The following is a 19,750-nucleotide window of genomic DNA, read 5'->3' as shown; positions in this document are numbered from 1 at the left end:
TGCATATGACCTTATACACAAGGTTAAATGCAAATACCCTGTGGGTGGGCCTGACTCAGTTCAGGGAGGAAGCCCTGATTGAAAAGCCTGCAGCTTAGGTTTCATTCTATCTTCTTTCAGCTCAGCAACTGAGCACATCTTCTGCCATTCAGGGCCTGAGGGGGCGGGTCCTTAAACATCATCCAATCAGAGACGCTGGGCTGGGACCCGTCCAATCAGGCACGCAGCTGGAGCGGACAGGACGGCTTCCGGGAATTGGCGGGGCCTTTGTCTCCTGCCTCAGCCGGAGCTCCGGAGCTCCGGAGCTCCGGGTCTCGTCTTCATTGCTCTGTGTACTCTGCTCCTAGAGGTTCAGCCTCTGTGGCCCCGTTACCTGCAGGTATTGGGAGATCCACAGCTAAGACGCCAGGACTCCATGGAAGCCTGGAAATGGTGAGAGTGCCGGGTCCCAGATCCCGAGAGAGGGGGAGGGGCTGGTTGGAACTGGTGGGAAGTGGCGGTGGCGAGACTCCGGCTGCCCTGCAGTCGACTCCAAAATCCGCGCCAGGGAGTTCTCCTTGGCGCAGCTCGGCCCTCAGTCCCCTTCAGTCATAAGATGGCTGCTGGGCTGGCAGCCGGGACCCCGGGCGTCCTGTCTCGTCCCTGTGCAGTGACCGTGCCCTGGCCTGGAACCCTCTCTGGGCAGCTCTGCACCCGCAGCGCCGCATGTCTCCCCGATGACTCAGGGTGCAGGGTTCGTGAATAGGAAGAGCTTTGGTTCGTGGGGTTCCCAGACCCTCCTTTTTTTCTATTAAAATGTATGGAAGTCACCCCGAAAATATTAAAGAATTTAATCAGACAGTCGTTCACAAATTATAGAGCACCCAGTTGTGGTTTGTAGTTTGTGGTCCATGGGAGGGGCTTGAAGGAAAGACTTTTATAAGGTGTATGATGAAGAAAACCAGTAGTTGGTTAGGTACCGTTATGTAGTTTCTTAATTTGTAAAATCAGGGTGAACATTTCCTGGTTATGTCATCAGAGGTTAATTGGTAGTTTATGGTTGGTTAAGCCTGAATTTTGTTTCCCCCAATGTTGTAATTTACAAAAAGTTTGAGTTAGATTTTTTTTTTTCCATTTCTTTCTGAGACGGAGTCTGGCACTGTCGCTCAGACTGTAGTGCAATGGCGCGATCTCGGCTCACTGCAACCAGCGCCTCCCGGGTTCATACGATTCTCCTGCCTAAGCCTCCCAACTAACTGGGATTACAGGTGCACGCCGCAACGCCCAGTTAATTGTTTTGTATTTTAGTAGAAACTGGGTTTCACTGTGTTGCCCAAGCTGGTCTCGAACTCCTGAGCTCAGGCAATCCACCGGCCTCCGCCTCCCAAAGTGCTAGGATTACAGGCGTGAGCCACTGCGCCCGGCCAATTTGAGTTAAATTTTTTTAAAATGGGGACCCTGGGACTAGAGCTACCTCAGTCTGATTGCCTGCTACTTAATTATGTTCACACTCCACAGGGGACAGATTTTCCCCTGAATTTTTCACATGTGGCCCAAGCAGAATCTCAAGACTACTCCCCACCCCCAATTCCTCCAGCTTAACTCTGACTTGCAGTAAAATACCAAATTTTCAGTTCTGACATTCCGAAATGCCAACTTCCTCATCCTAATTCACATTATTTTAGTGTACATTTTAGATACTGTATTTTAATCATTTTTTGACAAAGCATTGGATAGCACTTTAGAAAAACTTATTTCTGTTTGAAAATATTTCCCAGGAGAAGAAAGCAAAGAATCACCCCCTGACACTGTGTTGTAAAAAATGTATGCGCCTCTTTTTAAAAAAATCTTCCCTAGGCACAGAGATCTTATCACAATGTTTTTGGGTTAAGGTTTCCCTTTGGAAACTTTATGGAGTGATGTTTCCTCAGCCACTCCTCAGCGTTTTCCTGGTTTTGAGTTTTAGTACTGTCTGGGGATAAACCAAGATACCCACAATCCCTATGTCTGCTAGAATGTTTAGTGAATATCAGCTCCTGGGTCATTTTCTCCCATAGGACAGTCTCACGTATGGAGTGTAGCTTCTCCAAAGAGCAGATGGATGTCATGAGGCTGACAGGCATCTCCTGGTGCACTTTTTTTTTTATTTTTTATTTTTATTTTTTGAGACGGTCTCACTCTGTCACCCAGGCTGGAGTGCAGTGGGGCGATCGTGGCTCACTGCAACCTCTGCCTCCCAGGTTCAAGCGATTCTCTAGTTTCAGCCTGCCAAGTAGCTGGGATTACAAGTGCACGCTGACACACCTGGCTAATTTTTGTGTTTTTTGTAGAGACGAGGTTTCGCCATGTTGGCCGTACTGGCCTTAAAATAGTGTACCCCAAAAAAAAAAAAAAAAAAAAAACTAAACAAACTTACTCCAGTGAGGTGGTGCAAGAACTTGCAAACTAAAATGCATCTGGAGCAGTAACTGAGGTATAGTGTCTCCGAACAGGGCGGTCATTGAGCACTTAGCAGGATGGGGTGGGAGAATCAAGTGATCATGGCCTGACTTGACTCCACATCAGTTTTCTAATCAGCACTGCCACTCTATGGGGGTTTATAATCTTGAAAAATTTGTTCACTTTTTTTGACTTCAGTTTTTTACTGTAAATTGCATTTTATTAGTAAAACTTGAAAGGTAAAAATTTTTTAAAAAGTGAGTTTCAGGGAGAGAAATATCTAATTATATAGTCCATTTGTTAAAAATTATCATTTATCTTTTTCTTTCCCAGAATGAGTTTAAGGATTTTCTCAGGTGTGTCTTTTATGGGTGAGATCAAACAGAATTCCAAGTCTTGGCTTTTAGAATGCTACCAAGGAAAAAAATAGGGAGAATCTCTTTTTAATTTTGGCTGTAGAAAATAAATACTTTTCCAAAAGAGTATGTAGTAGATGATTGGTGAGTTACTTACATTTGTGAAAACATCAGTTCGTACATGCAGGGTACATTTGTGACAGTGAATATCTCTGGTCTATGTCCTGTTATCTTGATTTCTGAGTTTAATGCTGAATTATATGGTAAAACTTGGTACCTCCCAGAAGTGTTCCCATATGACTAATTGTTTACTACATGATTTTTAATAAAAATTATAAAATAACATGTTTATCATCTAAAAGGAATGGATACTTTTGCTTTTCTTGTTGAGGTATAAAATGTAAACACCTTAAAATGTCTTCCCCTTATATGATCACTGTGTTTGAGTAATTTTGCTGGATTTTTTTAAACACTTTCAAAAACCAAGTGAATACCTCTGACGTGGAAATTAAAGCTTCAGCCCAGTGACTCCAAGCTAAGGCTAATATGGAGCCTGCAAAAGGAGCTTATTAAAGGCCCAGTTAGGTTTTTTCTGGAGAGCCTCCCCTGCAGATGTCCCAGCCTGCTCACCCCAGCCATGGAAGAAGCCTTTATACTGAGAGAAGCTACAGAGCCCTGGAAAGCTGGGGACCCACAGGCAGATGCAGTTAAGGTTAAGATGGAAGGGGATTGGGAGGGTCTTACTGAAGATGAAGTTGTTACTGTTTTAAGGTAGTTTCTAGACTTTATAAAATAAAACAAAGTTATATTTATGTACAAAAAAATTTGAATTCCAAAGGAGTATTGCAACAGGCAAAGTACCAACTATAAGATCTTTACGGATTGCAGAGTTTAGGCAGACAAGATTAGAAAGAAGGTGGGAGGAGATGGCAAATAGAGGGTGGGAAAATTAGATTTTATATCAGAGAATGTTTTACTCTGAAGTCAGTGTGTTCTTAGCTGGGACATAAAATGGTGTATGTTGGCTCAGACTGAGGGTAGCTCAAAGTTCTGAACCTGTGGGAAGAAGATAAACTTAAGTAAAGTTTGATTAAGAAGTATTTTTTCTTAGCCACTGAGACCAATTGAGCTGTTTTTTTCTGTTGTTGTCGTTTGTTTTTTAATGAGAAAAGAAAACGTGGAGTCTGTGTTTGGTTATGTGGTAAGTAAGAAAAGAGAGCACCATCTAAGTCATAATGGGAAGGGTGTTTCCCATTACTGTCTTTCCATAAACTGTTCATGGAGAACAAAAAGGATGGATAATTTTATTAATCACAGCTATTTACCAGGATTATCTGTGTGCTTCATCTTTCCCCACCTCTTTTCTTGGTCCTATTTCTTCCATTTGAGTTTTCCTGTGTTGTGTCTTTTATAATAAACTGGTCAACATAACTACAGTGTTTGCTGAATTCTGTGAGTAGCCCTATCAAATTATTGAACTTGAGGGAGGTTATGGGAGTCCCAGATTTTTAAACGGTAACCCCAGTGTATAGATGGGCCTATGGAATTTGTGACTGGCAAATCTGTAGTGAGGATAGTGTTGTGGGACTGAGCCCTGAATCAGGGTCTGTGCTGACCCGGGGTGGTGTCAGAATTCAGATGTTAGACAATTAGTTGGTGTTAGAGAATTGCTTGGTATTCAACAAACTCTAGAGATTTGGTACCAGAGAAGAGATATCACAGAATCCTGGCCTGGAATGGAACTCTGGGTATGTGGGAATGGGAGGCTCTGCTCTCCTGTACACAGGCTGCCACACTGCCCGTTGTCCTGTGATTCCAGGTCTCCTCCCAAGGTAAGCAAGAACTGAAAACTTAGAGGAAATGAGCTGTGATAACGGACCCCTTTTTTCCACAGCTGCCACCACAGGATTCCCATCCACTCTCAAACATACCCACTAGACATTGATGTGTCCACACCCCTCCCAGGACTAGGCACCGCCCTTAGGAATTTCACCATAGCATTTTTGATCCTGCTATTTTTTGCCAAAAATCCACAAAAGTGTCTACATGTCTCTGGGCATATCCCCACCCCCGTACACTGAATCTGCAGCAGCAACCTGCTTTCTCCACCAACCAACAGTTCTGCACCACCTGTTCATAATCCTGTCTGCCTGTATGGACACAAATCAGAGTACAGCCCCCCTGGGCCACTATCTGATAGCACAAACAAATCCTTCCACCTACATTGTACTATTCTCCACTCATGGATTTTTCTTCCTTTTAACTTTTACATTTGGTTCGTGGTACACGTGCCGATTTGTTATATAGGTAAAATTGTGTTGTGAGGCTTTGGTGTGTAGATTATTTTGTCACTGAGTTAGTAAGCATAGCACCAAATAGGTACTTTTTCTGATCCTCTTTGTTCTCTCACCCCCCACCCTCAATTTGGCCTCTGTGTTTGTTGTTCCCTGCTTTGTGTCCATGTGTTTTTGTTTGTTTGTTTGTTTGTTTGTTTTGAGATGAAGTCTTGCTCTCTTACTCAGGCTACAGTTCAGTGGCATGATCTAACTGCAACCTCTGCCTGCCAGGTTCAAGTGATTCTCCTGCCTCAGCCTCCCGAGTAGCTGAAATTACAGGCACCTGCCACCATGCGTGGCTAATTTATTTATTTTTAAAAATAGTGACAGGGTTTCATCATGTTAACCAGGCTATCTGCTGGACTCTGCCTCCCAAGGTGCCATGTGTTCTTATTATTTAGCACTTACTTATAAATGAGAACATGTATTTGGTTTTCCATTTCTGCATTAGTTTGCTAAAGATGATGGTCTCCAGCTCAAACCATGTTGCTGCAGAGGACATAACCTTATTATTTTTTTAGGGCCACATAGTATTTCATGATGTTTATATATCATATTTTGTTTTTATTAAATCTTCTGTTTTATTTTGGAGACAGGATATTCTGTTGCCCAGGCTGGAGTACAGTGGTGTGATCTTGGCTGACTGCAGCCTCAATATCCTGGGCTTCAGCAATCCTCCTACCTCAGCCCCCAAAGTAGCTGGGACTACAGGCATATGCCACCACACCTAGCTAGTTTTTCTTTTTGTATTTTTTGCAGGTATGGGGTTTTGCCACGTTGTCCTGGGCTAGTTTCAAACTGCTGACCTCAGGCAATCCAACTGCCTCGGCCTCCCAGTGTGCTGGGATTATAGGCGTGAGCCACTGCACCCGATAATATGTTTTCTTCTTTGTTTCTCTTTCACAGTCTCCCTCTGTCACCCAGACTGGAGTGCAGCGGTGCGATATCGGCTCACTGCAGCCTCCACCATCCAGGTTTGAGCGACTCTCCTGCCTCAGCCTCCCAAGCAGCTGGGATTACAGGCATGCACCACCATGCCCGGCTAATTTTTTTTCGTATTTTTTAGTAGAGACGGGGTTTCAACCTGTTGGCCAGGCTGGTCTTGAACTCCTGACTTTAAGTGATCTGCCCACCTTGGCCTCCCAAAGTGCCAGGATTATAGGTGTGAGCCACCGCGTCCGGCCATAATGTTTTCTTTATCCGGTCTACTATTGATAGACATTTAGGTTGCTTCCATGTCTTTGCTTACAAGTACTATTGTGAATAGTGCTGCAAGGAACATGCATGTGCATGTGTCTTTAAAATAGAATAATTTATATTTTAGGGGGTATATAGGGTATTTTTTGGGTATCCAGGTTGCTGAATCAAATGGTAATTTTGATTTTAGTTCTTTGAGAAATCATCACACTGCTTTCACAGGGGTTGAACTAATTTATACTCCTACTAACAGTATATAAGTATTCTTTTTTTTTTTTTTTTGGCAGCCTTGCAAGCATTGTGTTTTTTGTTTTTTTTTTTTGACTTTTTAGTGATAGCCATTCTGACTGGTGTGAGATTGTATCTCACTGTGGTTTTTCTTTACATTTCTCTAATGATTAATAATGAGCATTTTTTAATACGCTTGTTAGCCACATGTATTTTCTTCTCTTGAAGAACATCTCTTCATGCTTTTTTCCTACTTAGTTTTTTTTTTTGTAAACCTGCTTAAGTTCTTTATCAATTTTGGATATTAGACATTTGGCAGAAGCATAGTTTGCAAATATTTTCTATTATTCTGTAGGTTGTCTTTTTACTCTGTTGATAGTTTCCTTTGGTGTGAAGAAGCCCTTTAGTTTAATTAGGTCTCATTTGTCCATTTTTGCTTTTGTTGCAATTGCTTTTGGTATCTTCATAATAAAATATTTGCCAGTTCCTATGTCTAGAATGGTTTTTCCTAGGTTATATTCCAGGGCTTTTGTTTAATTTTAAGTTTCAAATTTAACTCTCTAATTTATCTTGAGTTGACTTTTGTATGTAGTGTAAGGAAGGGGTCCAGTTTCAATCTTACACATAGTGCTAGCTAGTTATTCCAGCACCACTAAATAGGGAATTCTTCCCACATTCCTCTTGTCAGCTTTGTAGAAGATCAGGTAGTTATAGGTGTGTGGCATTATTTCTGGGCTCTCTATCCTGTTGCATTGGTCTATGAGCCTGGTGTGTGTTTTTTTTTTTTTTTTTTGGTACCAGTACCATGCTGCTTTGGTAACTGCAGCCTGGTACTATAGTTTGAAGTTGGGTAATGTAATGACTCCAGCTTTGTTCTTTTTGCTTAAGATTGCCCTGGCTATTCGAGTTTTGTTTGTTTTTGTTTCATATGAATTTTAAAACAGTTTTTTTTCTGTTAAGCTTTTTGGTAATTTGATAAAATAGCATTAAATCTGTCAATTTTTATTTATTTATTTATTTATTTTGAGACGAAGTTTTGCTCTTGTCGCCCAGGCTGGAGTGCAATGGCGTAATCTCGACTCACTGCAACCTCCGCCTCCTAGGTTCAAACAATTCTCCAGCCTCAGCCTCCTAAGTAGCTGGGATCACAGACGCGCACCACCACGCCCAGCTAATTTTTGTATTTTTAGTAGAGATGGGGTTTCGCCATGTTGGCCAGATTGGTTTCAAACTCCTGGGATTACAGGCGTGAGCCACCATGCCCAGCCTTCAATCTGTAAATTTCTTTGGGCAGTATGGCCATTTCAATGATACCAGTCTTTTCTGTCTCTCAGCATTCAATGATTTTCCATTTGTGTCATCTCTGACTTCTTTAAGCAGTGTCTTGTAATTCTTGCCCTGGTTAGCTGTATCCCTAGATTTTTTATTATTTTTTGTGGAAATTGTGAATGGAATTGTTTTTGATTTGGCTTTTGGCCTGGATGCTTTTGATGTACCAGAGATGCTACTGATTTTTGTACATTTATTTTGTATCCTGAAACTTTGCTGAAGTTGTCATTTTAAAGTGCTTTTCTGTAGAGAATACAGGGTTTTCTAGGTATAGAATCATGTCATCTAGAAACAGGGATAGTTTGACTTTCTATCTTTCTGTTTGGATGCCTTTTTTTTTTTTTTTCAATTGCTTGACTGCTCTGGCCAGGACTTAGAATTCTGTGTTAAATCGGAGTGGTGAGAGAAGGCATCCTTGTATTTTGGCAGTTTTCAAGGAGGAATTCCTCCAGCTTGTGTCCATTCAATATGTTGACTGTGGGTTTGTCATAGATAACTCATTACTTTGAAGTATGTACCTTCTCCCCCGCCCCACCAGATGGAGTCTTGCTCTGTTGCCCAGGCTGGAGTGCAGTGGCGTGATCTTAGCTCACTGCAAGCTCCGCCTCGTGGGTTCACGCCATTCTACTGCTTCAGCCTCCCTAGTAGCTGGGACTACAGGCATCCACCACCATGCCCGGCTAACTTCGTTTTGTATTTTTAGTAGAGAGGGGTTTCACCGTATTAGCCATGGTGGTCTCGATCTCCTGACTTCGTGATCTGCCCGCCTCGACCTCCCAAAGTGCTGGATTACAGGTGTGAGTGAGCCACTGCTAGGTTAAAGTATGCTAGGCTAAAGTATGTACCTTTAATGCCTAGTTTGTTGAAGGTTTTTTATATTAAGTAAGTTAAATTTTATCAGAAGCTTTTTCTGCATCTGTTGAGATAATCTTGTGGGTTTTGTCTTTAGTTTTGTTTATGTGATAAATAACATTTATTGATTTGTGTTTGTTGAACCAACTTTGCATTTTAAAGACAAAGCCTACTTGATTATAGTGAACTAGCTTTTTTTTTTGAGATGGAGTTTCACTCTTGTTGCAATGGCATGATCTCAGCTCACTGCAGCCTTTGCTCCTGGGTTCAAGTGATTCTCCTGCCCCAGCCTCCCAAATAGCTGGGATTACAGGGATGCACCACCATGCCCGGCTAATTTTGTATTTTTAGTGGAGACAGGGTTTCTCCATGTTGGTCAGGCTAGTCTCAAACTCCTGACCTGAGGTGATCCACCCGCGTCAGCCTCCCAAAGTGCTGGGATTACAGGCCACCGTGCCTGGCCAAACTAGCTTTTTGATGTACTACTGGATTTGGTTTGCCAGTATTTGTTGAATTTTTCATCAATATTCATCAAGGATATTGGGCTAAATGAAATTTTCTATTTTTTATTATATCTCTACCAGGTTTTGGTTTCCGAATAATGTTGTTCTTATATCATGAGTTGGGGAGGAGTTTCTTCTCAATTTTTTTGGAATAGTTTTTGTAGGAATGGTACCGGCTCTTTTGCGTACATCTGGTAGAATTCAGCAGTGAATCTGTCTGGTCCGAGACTTTTTTTTTTTTTTTGGTTGGTAGGCTGTTTATTACTAATTAAATTTTGGAGCTTGTTATTGGTCTGTTCAGGGATTTGATTCCTTTTTTGTTCAGTCTTGGGAGGATGTATTTTTCCATAAATTTTCATTTTTTTCTAGATTTTCTAGTTTGTGTTCATAGTAGATTTCAAGTTATTTATTTATTTATTTGTTTGTTTATTTATTTTTTTAATATGGAGTCTTGCTCTGTCGCCCAGGCTGGAGTGCAATGGCACGATCTCGACTCGCTGCAACCTCCACGTCCCAGGTTTAAGCGATTCTCTTGCCTCCGCCTCCCGAGTAGCTAGGATTACAGACGTGCGTCACCATACCCAGCTAATATTTGTATTTTTAGCAGAGATGGGGTTTATCATATTGGCCAAGCCAGGCTGGTTTCAAACTCCCAACCTCAGGTGATCTACTGTCCTTGGCCTCCCAAAGTGCTGGGATTACAGGCGTGAGCCACTGTGCCTGGCCAAGTTATTTGTATTTTTGTACATTCAGTGGTAATGTTCATTTTGTCACTTCTAATTGTATTTATTTGAATCTTCTTCATTAATCTAGCTATTATTTTATTAATTTTTTCAAAGATTTAACTTTTGAATTTATTAATATTTTGTAGTTTTTTTAATGTATAGATCTCCTTCCGTTCACATCTGATTTTAGTTTTTTCTTGTCTTCTGCTAGTTTAGGGGTTGATTTGCTTTTGCTTCTCTCATTCTTTTATTTGTGATATTAGGTTGTTAAATCTAGATCTTTCTAACTTTTCGATGTGAGCATTTAATGGCATAAATTTCCCTCTTAACACTGCCTCAGCTGTGTTCCAGGGATACTGGTGTGTTGTATTTTTGCTCTCATTTGTTTCAAAAAACTTCTTTATTCCTGTCTCAATTCCATTATTTACCCAAATAATCATTCAAGTGCGGGTTAAGTTCCATGTAATTGTATGGCTCACTGTAAACTCCGCCTTCCAGGTTCCAGTGATTTTTGTGTCTCAGCCTACCTAGTAGCTGGGAATCACAGGTGCCCGCCACCATACTCAGCTAATTTTCATAATTTTAGTAGAGTCGACATGGTTTCACCATGTTGGCCAGGCTGGTCTTGAACAGATCTGAGGTGATTCGCCTGCCTCGGCCTCCCAAAGTATTGGGATTACAGGCGTGAGTCACCATGCCGGACCATTTATGTTGTTTTAAGATGGAGAGTTCTGTAATTTCTATTAGGATTATTTGACCAAGTATTGAGTTTAGGTCCTAATATCTTTGTTAATTTCCTGCCTCAATAATCTGTCTAATAGTGTCTGTGGGGTGGTGGTATCTCCCACTATTACTGTGCTAGAATCGAAGTCTCTTCATAGGTTTCCTCTTAAGAACTTGCTTTATTCATATGCACTCATGAATAACACCTCTTTTCTTCTGTTTTTCCCTTGCCCCCATAAACATTCTTTAAAGTGCACACAGTGTGCCCAAGGTTACTGCTTAGATGCCAGAATCCAGTTATCTACTGAGTTCAGATGTCCAAGAGTTCAAGAGTATGTCCAGAGGCCTGGCTGTTGTAGGAGAAAATATAAATTAGAAATAAGAGACTTTATTACTCTGTTTCCTGAAAATAAGGGAGAATATTTTGCTCTTCTCTGTTTTTTTAAAGCATTTAGATTATATGTAGATATTTTTCTGCTTTTTTGAAATGTATGTAAATCATATGAACAGCTAAATCCTTTGTTTTTCTTTTTGACTCAGGGTTCATTTTAGGTTTTTTTTGTTTTTTTTTGTTTTTTTTTTTTTTGAGACAGTCTCGCTCTGTGTCACCCAGGCTGGAGTGCAGTGGTGTGATCTTGGCTCACTGCAACTTCCGCCTTGTGGGTTCATGCGATTCTCTTGTTTTAGCCTCCCGAGTAGCTGGGACTACAGGTGTACACCACCATGCCCAGCTAATATTTGTATTTTTAGTAGAGATGAGGTTTCGCCCTGTTGGCCAGGCTAGTCTCGAACTCCTGACCTCAGGTGTTCCACCCACCTGCCTTGACCTCCCAAAGTGCTGGGATTACAGGCCTGAGCCACCGCACCCGGGCACCCGGACAGCAACTTGTTTTCTATTCCTGCAGATGCAGTGGTTGTTTCACAAATCACAAAAAACTAAATATAAACACAATAAAAATTCCTTTAAACTAGATTGAAATTTTCCTTTCTGTGTCTCTTTCATCTGTCTGTATTTTGTTTTTATTCTGTACATTTTTAAAAAAATCAATGACAGAGAAACAGAAGAAGAAATAAAAATACTGGGTCCTTCATCTAAATCCTGGGAATTACTGAACATTTAGTGCTAGTTCCCAGGGTGTTATGAGGATTCAATCACATAATGTGTTATTCCCAGTGAAGCGCTGTGTAACATACTCTTGAGAGTGAGAATACAGTGAACGCAGTGTCTGCCTAATAAACATTGCAGAGTACATGTGTATGTGCTGTTTTCCAAATGCAGACTTATTCAGACATTGCTGCCTTCTATTTCATCTGTAAACTTTAAAGAGACAGCAAAGAAGATACTTTAGGGTGGAGATGGATTGTCTTCATTTGTGTTGTGACAAGAGTGCTGAGTATAAGCTACACTTTGCTGTGCCTGCTTCCTCTAACTAGTGCTAATAATGAGCCTAAGGGGAGCAACATCAGCATTGACAAGGACTTGTTTAAAACTCCCATTCATGGTCCCTTTCCAAACCTGCAGAATCACATTACATAGAGTGGGGCCAAAATCACCAAGTGATTTATAAGCTCGTTAAAGTCTGAGAAGCAATGCTTAGTTAAGTGGTTATCAACTCAGGCTTCTAATGAGGATTACATGGCCAATTTGCAGAAATCTTTTTACTTGTGCCCTTTCCGCAAGTTCTGTTTAATGTCCTTGGTGGAAGCATCCATGTTGTTTTAATTATTAGATTGGTACAAAAGTAATTGTTGTTTTCGCCTTTTTTTGTTTTTGAGACAGATTTTTGCTGTCGCCCAGGCTGGAGTGCAATGGCTCGATCTTGTCTCACTTCAACCTCCGCCTCCTGGGTTCAAGCAATTCTTCTGCCTCAGCCTACCCAGTAGCTGGGATTACAGGCATGCACCACAATGTCCTGGTAATTTTTTTTTTTTTTTTTTTTTTAAGTAGAGATGGGGTTTGGCCATGTTGGTCAGGCTGGTCTTGAACTCCTGACCTCAGGTGATCCACTCGCCTTGGCCTCCCAAAGTGCTGGGATTATAGGCATGAACCACTGCACCTCGTCTGCTTCTGCTGTTAAAAAAACAAATGAACAACTATTATTATTACTTATTATTTTTATTTCTTTTTCCTTGCCATTAAAAAGAAATTGGCAGCAACGACAATTACTTTCACACCAACCTAATGAGTGCCTCAGGTGATTCTAGAGTGAGAACAGAATCAGCTATGAGGGGTTCAAAATACATTCATAAGAATTAATTTCTGCCTTTGTACTAAAGGGTGGTCACAGGGCCAGTTCTGTTTGAATTTGGTAGGAACAGGACCGTGCAGCCCATATTGCCATTACTGTAGCAGAAATTGCTGGTGTCTGTGGCAAGGGAGGGCACCTGAGAACAGAGAAAGAGAAACTTTATTTTTATCTGTGGAGCAGCTCATTGTTCCTGAATCTTTGCTGTTATAAAGAACAGAAATGGGTGGACTTTATCTGTTTTGGACTTTTTCTTGTCATCTGCCTGTAGGTGTGGTGCTAGCAGGTAAACAGGTGGTGCTGACACTTCAAAGGCATATTCTCAAGATGCAGGTGTAATTTGTCCAGAGAATCTCATCTGAGAAGGAATCCCAGAGAAGGAGGAGAAAAGAGGAAAAAATGGCCTTTTTTTTTCTTAGCTAAACATGTCTCAGATCATGCCCACTCTTCCTCCTGGAATGCCATGCGTTTAGCACTTGTGAACCTTTGCTTCTCTACTTGCAGTTTTCTTCCCAAATAAGTTTATTTTAACTACTTTAAAAAGTTCTTATGATAGTCAAGGGTCTCTGAAAAATACTCCTTTCCTATATACCAGAGCCTATTGTACTTTCTCTACATCGTGGCTTCTTATAGTCCATGCAGAATTCTCACCATGAATTTGCGATATGCAACATTAAAAATGTTTCCTTTGTGGCTGTGGATACTCAAAATTCCTGTTGGGGAAAAGCTGGTGCCGAGACCAGCTTGGCTGGGGAGACCCTAACCCAGCGGCACTAGAGGAATTAAAGACACACACACACAGAAATATAGAGGTGTGGAGTGGAAAATCAGGGGTCTCACAGCCTTCACAGCTTAGAGCCTCAAACAGAGATTTACCCATGTATTTATTGACAGCAAGCCAGTGATAAGCATTGTTTCTATAAATTATAGATTAACTAAAAGTATTCCTTATGGGAAATAAAGGGATGGGTTGAAATAAAGGGATGGGTTGGGCTAGTTATCTGCAGCAGGAGCACATCCTTAAGGCACAGATCACTCATGCCATTGTTTGTAGTTTAAGAACTCCTTTAAGCGGTTTTCCGCCCTGGGTGGGCCAGATATTCATTCCGGTAAACCCACAACCTTCCAGCGTGGGCGTCATGGCCATCATGAACATGTCACAGTGCTGCAGAGATTTTGTTTATGGCCAGTTTATGGCCAGATTTTGGGGGGCCTGTTCCCAACAAGCTGGGGTCATTTGTAAATATGGAGAACATGTAATGTTGGGGTTCCATTTGTGTTCTCCATTAGCTCTATGCAAAACAGAATTAACAAAATGCTTATTTAAACAGGATAACATTTATTACCCAAAAAGTTATTAAAAAAAATTTACTCAGAGATGGCCAAACATGGTGGCTCACGCCTGTAACCCCAGCACTTTGGGAGGTTGAGGTGGGCAAATCACCTGAGACCAGGAGTTCATGACCAGCCTGGCCAACATCTATCCTAAAAACACACAAATTAGCTGAGTGTGGTGGCGCATGCTTGTAGTCCCAGCTACTAGGGAGACTGAGGCAGGAGAATTGCTTGGGCCTGAGAGGCAGAGGTTGTAGTGATCAGAGATTGCATCACTGCACTCCAGCCTGGGCAACAGAGTGAGACTGTATCTCCAAAAAAAATATATTAGGAGAAAATGCTGTCTATGGTGTTAAAGACTACTTAAAATTACTATTAAAAATAACAACATAAGCCAGGTACGTGGCTAACGCCTGTAATCCCATGCACTTTGGGAGGCTGAGGTGGACAGGAGTTCGAGACCAGGCTGGCCAACATGGTGAAACTCCATCTTTACCAAAAAAAAAAAAAAAAAAAAAAATCAGCTGGTCATGGTGGCCGGCTCCTGTAATCCCAGGTACTTGGGAGACTGAAGCAGGAGAATCGCTTGAATCAGGGAGGCGGAGGTTGCACTGAGCCAAGATTACACCATTGCACTGTAGCCTGGGCAAGGGAACAAAACTGTCTCAAAACAAAAACAAAAACAAAACCACACACACAAAATAACAACATAAGAGTTATCTGTATCTTAAAGAGGGCATAAAACTGATGTTTATGTATGGTTACATTCAGACTATAATTTGCTTTTGCGAGGGGCAATGTTGAAGCAACGATGCTGTGTTTTTCTGTGTGCCTCAGCACATCATACAAATTTGTGCTAGTTCAGTTGACATTAGTGATTCATTTGGTATACCTATGTAACAGAACATGTAACCCAGAACTTATGTATAGTAAAATAAAAGAGCTCCCTGACAGATTTATTTTTCTTACTATAGAGTTATTTTTCTCTTCTTTATTAAGTATCTTTATGCAGCTGATGTGCGTAAACCATCACATTTAATCTGGAAGCTGCCCTTCTTTCTTAGGTTTCCTTTGTATATATTTGTCTTTGGAAAATAAAGGCTCTCATCTTTGTTTACAGGCCAGAAAATCTGGGAAAAACACAGGCTCTTCCACTTACTGGATGTTTGACAAAATATTCTTCTTGGGCCAAAAACATTGGCATTACTGGTGAGCTTGTTAAAAATTTGGAAACTCAAACTTTATTCCAGATCCTCTGGAAAGAAAATCTGCATAACAAGATCTCCAGTTTATTATTGTACACATTAAAATTTTAAAGCTAGCTTGTAACACAACATTTCTTTCTATCTGAAAAATATACACAGCTCATTCTGTATGATGTAAATATAGCACGCACAAATGTACGTTTGTGTTTGTGTCATTAATTCTATACTTTATTATCTAGAAACGTATCATATATAAACTGCTATTGTGGATCTTCTGCCACTCTTTTCTCAGAGTTGGAGAATACATTTGAGAATATTTCTGTTTTGAAAATTATTTTATTGGATAATTTTAGTCACTCCTATAAGTAAAAACCAGTTCTCTTTACTTTCCCATTCCACCTTGAGTCAAATTAAAAATTCTGTCCAGGGCAAGTTGGTAAATATGTTTGTGTGTGTGTGTGTTTTTCAGGGACCACTGACATTTAGGGATGTGGCCATAGAATTCTCTCTGGAGGAGTGGCAATGCCTGGACACTTCACAGCAGAATTTGTATAGGAATGTGATGTTAGATAACTACAGAAACCTGGTCTTCCTGGGTGAGGATAATTTTAATACATAATTTAAAGGTTTCGTTTCTCCTTTCTGTAGAAGGTTTTTTTTGGAAATTTGTGCTTTGCATAAATAAGTTTTAGATCCCTGTTGCATAAATAAGTTTTAGATCCCTGTTTTCAAGAAAATCCTGGGGATTTGTTCATTTAGAAATAAATCTCTTCAAGATGTTTCATCTTGACCTGAACTTTCCTCATTCCTGAGCTACTCTGTATCCTTCACTCTAGATTAATGATAATTCCAAAAATTTAGTGGCATAAAAGTTGCCTACACCTTAAAATCTAATTGCCACCACCAATGATGCAGTAGTACTGAGTAGTGAAATTAAGAACATACAAATTTAAAATATTTTCTAAATATTTAGAAATTTATGTTATTAGATATTTTGGGATTAGTTTACTAGAATAATTACATCCTCTTTACTGAGCACATTACTAGGTTGATAATGGGAGAATATGAGCAAGATTCATGTTACTCATTTTTAATAAAACAGGTATTGCTGTCTCCAAGCCAGACCTGATCATTTGTCTGGAGCAAGGAAAAGAGCCCTGCAATATGAAGAGACATGCGATGGTAGCCAAACCCCCAGGTAGGTGAGAGTGACAGTGAATATAACAGATGACACAGATGACAGGTCTTAAAGGTCAAGGAGAAAGCCAGTTCTTAAAATGTGATTTGGGCCAGGCGCGGTGGCTCATATCTGTAATCTCAGCATTTTGGGAGGCGGGGGTATCACGAGGTCAAGAGATTGAGAGCATTCTGACCAACATGGTGAAACCCTGTCTCTACTAAAAATGCAAAAATTAGTTGGGCATGGTGGCATGTGCCTGTAGTTCCAGCTACTCGGAAGGCTGAGGCAGGAAAATCACTTGAACCAGGGAAGCGGAGGTTGCAGTGAGCCAAGATTGTGCCACTGCACTCCAGCCTGGCGACAGAGTGAGATTCCATCTCAAAAAAAAAAAAATATGTGATTTGGGAAGCTGTGTTCAAAAGAAGTTGTTTCTGGGGAACTGGTTTTTTTTTTGTTTTGCTCTCACATAGGAGCATATTCTGTCTATGCTTTTAAATTCTCTAAGGATTCTACTTTCCCTTCAGTGATTTTTCCTTCAAGTTTATGGTGAAAGCTAAAGTCCTCTTCATGGCATATAGGAGACTGCACAATCTTACTGCTTTTCCATTGTTTTTGGGGACACACAGATATCTGCATAATTTTGAGAAACTATGTTAAACTATTTTTCAAGTTCTCTTTTTGCATTGTGTCTGAAATATGTGGGAGTAGTTTCTATTACATTGGGTTTTTCTTAATTTTTCTGCACATAAAATCCTGTTTTTATTACTATGGCCTTGAAATATAGTTTGAAATTATGAAGTATGATGACCTTCTACTTTGTTCTTTTTCCTCAAGATTGCTTGGGCTATTAAAAGTTTATTGTGGTTTCATGTAAATTTTAGGATTGTATTTTCCATTACTGTAAATAAAATACCATTGCAATTTTGATAGGAAGTTTATTAAATCTGTAGGTCACTTTGGATAAATGACACTTGAACAGTATTTATTCTTTGAATCCATATATGTAAAATATTTTTAAGTTTATTTGTGTCTTAATTTTTTTCATTGATATATCTTTCATTGTGAAGATTTTTTAGGCTGGGTATGGCTGCTCACGTCTGTAATGTCAGCATATTGGGAGGCTGAGGTGGGTGGATCACTTGAGGTCAGGAGTTCGAGATTGGTCTTGCCAACGAGGCAAAACCCCGTCTTCACTAAAAATACAAAAAATAAGCTGGACATGGTGGTGTGCACCAGCTACTTGGTGCAGCTGAGGAAGGACAATCACCTGAACCTGGGAGGTGGAGGTTGCAGTGAGCTGAGATCACCCCACTGCACTTCAGCCTGGGCAACAGAGCAAAACTGTCAAAAAAGATTTTTTACCAGCTTGGTTAAATTTCTTCTCAGAAATTTATGATTTAATGCTAATGTAAATAAGATTGTTTTCTTCCTCTATTTTACCAGATAGTTTAAGTGTATGAAACCATATGTTAATTTTACATTTTGCTAATTTACTCAGTATTTATTAGTTTAAACAGGTTTTCATGTACTAGTGGTTTTTAAAAGATAAGATCATATGATTTACAACAGCAACAGCAACTTTTTACTTATTTGTCCTCAATTTCAATGGCTATTTTTCTTTCTTTCTTTCTTTCTTTTTTGTTTTTGTTTTTGGAGACGGTGTCTGCTCTGTTGCCCAGGCTGGAGTGCAGTGGTGCGATCTAGGCTCACTGCAAGCTCCGCCTCCCGGGTTCATGCCATTCTCCTGCCTCAGCTTCTCGAGTAGCTGGGACTACAGGCGCCTGCCACCACGCCCGGCTAGTTTTTTCTATTTTTAGTAGAGACAGGGTTTCACCATGTTAGCCAGAATGGTCTCGATCTTGTGATCCACCCGCCTCGGCCTCCCAAAGTGCTGGGATTATAGGTGTGAGCCACCACGCCTAGCCTCTTTTTTTTTTTTTTTTGAACTAATTCTTCTAATACATACTTCCAGTGCTATGTTAAAATAGAAGCAATTGACAGTGGCACAATATAGTTTTGCATTGGTGTCTGTGAATTTGAAGAAACAAACACCTCTTTAAGTCTTTATAACCTGGTTTCAGGGGGTAAAGATCTCTTTATGTTGGCCCCCAGAGTGATGGGTTGCCCTCTGGGTTTGTAGTGGAGAGGTAGCTTGCTCACAAGGATGCTGGGTCTGCTCTAGGGTCCACCTTTAGTTGGCTGTTACAAGGAGCTTGGGTAGTTGTAATTCCCATTATATTTTTGGACAGACTGAATCTTTCAGGACTTTGCTTTGTGGGGAATACACCAGGGCAGGTTTTTGCAGTTGGGTCTATATATGGTGGGCCTTTTATTAGGATATGGATGAGTCTGGATTTCACTGAGTACCAGAGAGGATTTTCCCAGGTCACTGTGTGGATTTCTATGTAGGCAGAACTGGCCATGAGCTGTAGCTCAGGGAGCTGGAACTGAGTCATTGAACTGCTTCAGGGACCATAGTAAAACCCCAGGTCTGCAGGCCTGTCCACATGGCTATAAATGTGTGTCTTCCTCCAAGCCTCTGGAAGGGCAGGACCTCTCCCAGACTGTGGCTGGGGAGGAGTTTGGGATCATTGCAGAGTAAGTTCAGAATTCGCAGTGAGACCAAGTTGGGTGGGCCATTTCATGGCCTGCAGCCAAGAACAGGGGTCCTGTAGTTTGCCTCATGAATGAGGGCCTGCCTCCTGGAAAAAACACTCCTCCATCTTGGACTTTAGCAGAGTTTCATAACTTCCTCCCTGGATCTCAAAGATTCTTTAAAGGAGTTTATTTTGAAGATGGAGTGTTGCTACGTAACCCAGGCTGGTCTTAAAATTCCTGCCTGAAGCGATTCTCCAACCTTAATGTACCATGTAGCTGTCCTTACAGGTGTGAGCCATGATGCCTGATTCTCCCATAGAGGCATTTTTGTCAGGGATGGCTGACAAATTTTCTTGTTGTGAGGGGATAAACGAATAGGGCATCTTTTATTTTTGCATCTTACTGATGTCACTTTCCCTGTATAGTTTACTTTCTATTGTGCTAGTTCAAATTTTTCTGTTATTTTATTTTATTTTATTTTTCTTTGAGGTAGAATTTTTAGCTCTTGTGTCCCAGGCA

General features: G+C 40.8%; 1 protein-coding gene and 1 long non-coding RNA gene across 2 annotated transcripts in view; one reads left to right on the top strand and one right to left on the bottom strand.

Moving 5' to 3' along the window:
• Positions 1 to 243: 243 nt before the first annotated feature.
• Positions 244 to 19,750, top strand: part of LOC102119195 (uncharacterized) — a 34,454-nt gene continuing 14,947 nt past the window's right edge. Inside the window, 3 exon segments of the mRNA XM_005549451.5 lie at positions 244 to 432; positions 15,923 to 16,049; positions 16,556 to 16,651. Of these exon segments, the coding sequence (XP_005549508.5) occupies positions 430 to 432; positions 15,923 to 16,049; positions 16,556 to 16,651 (226 nt within the window). The 5' untranslated portion in view covers positions 244 to 429.
• The window catches only part of LOC135970124 (uncharacterized), a 71,480-nt gene continuing 64,332 nt past the window's right edge, over positions 12,603 to 19,750 (bottom strand). Inside the window, exon 3 of the long non-coding RNA XR_010585614.1 lies at positions 12,603 to 12,738. This is a non-coding gene — a long non-coding RNA (uncharacterized lncRNA). The remainder of the gene's footprint in view (positions 12,739 to 19,750) is intronic.

Source organism: Macaca fascicularis, chromosome 3, assembly GCF_037993035.2.
Source record: "Macaca fascicularis isolate 582-1 chromosome 3, T2T-MFA8v1.1".
NCBI lineage: Eukaryota > Metazoa > Chordata > Mammalia > Primates > Cercopithecidae > Macaca > Macaca fascicularis.
The sequence above is the reverse complement of the archived record's forward strand: the minus strand, read 5'-3'. Positions and strand labels throughout refer to the sequence as shown.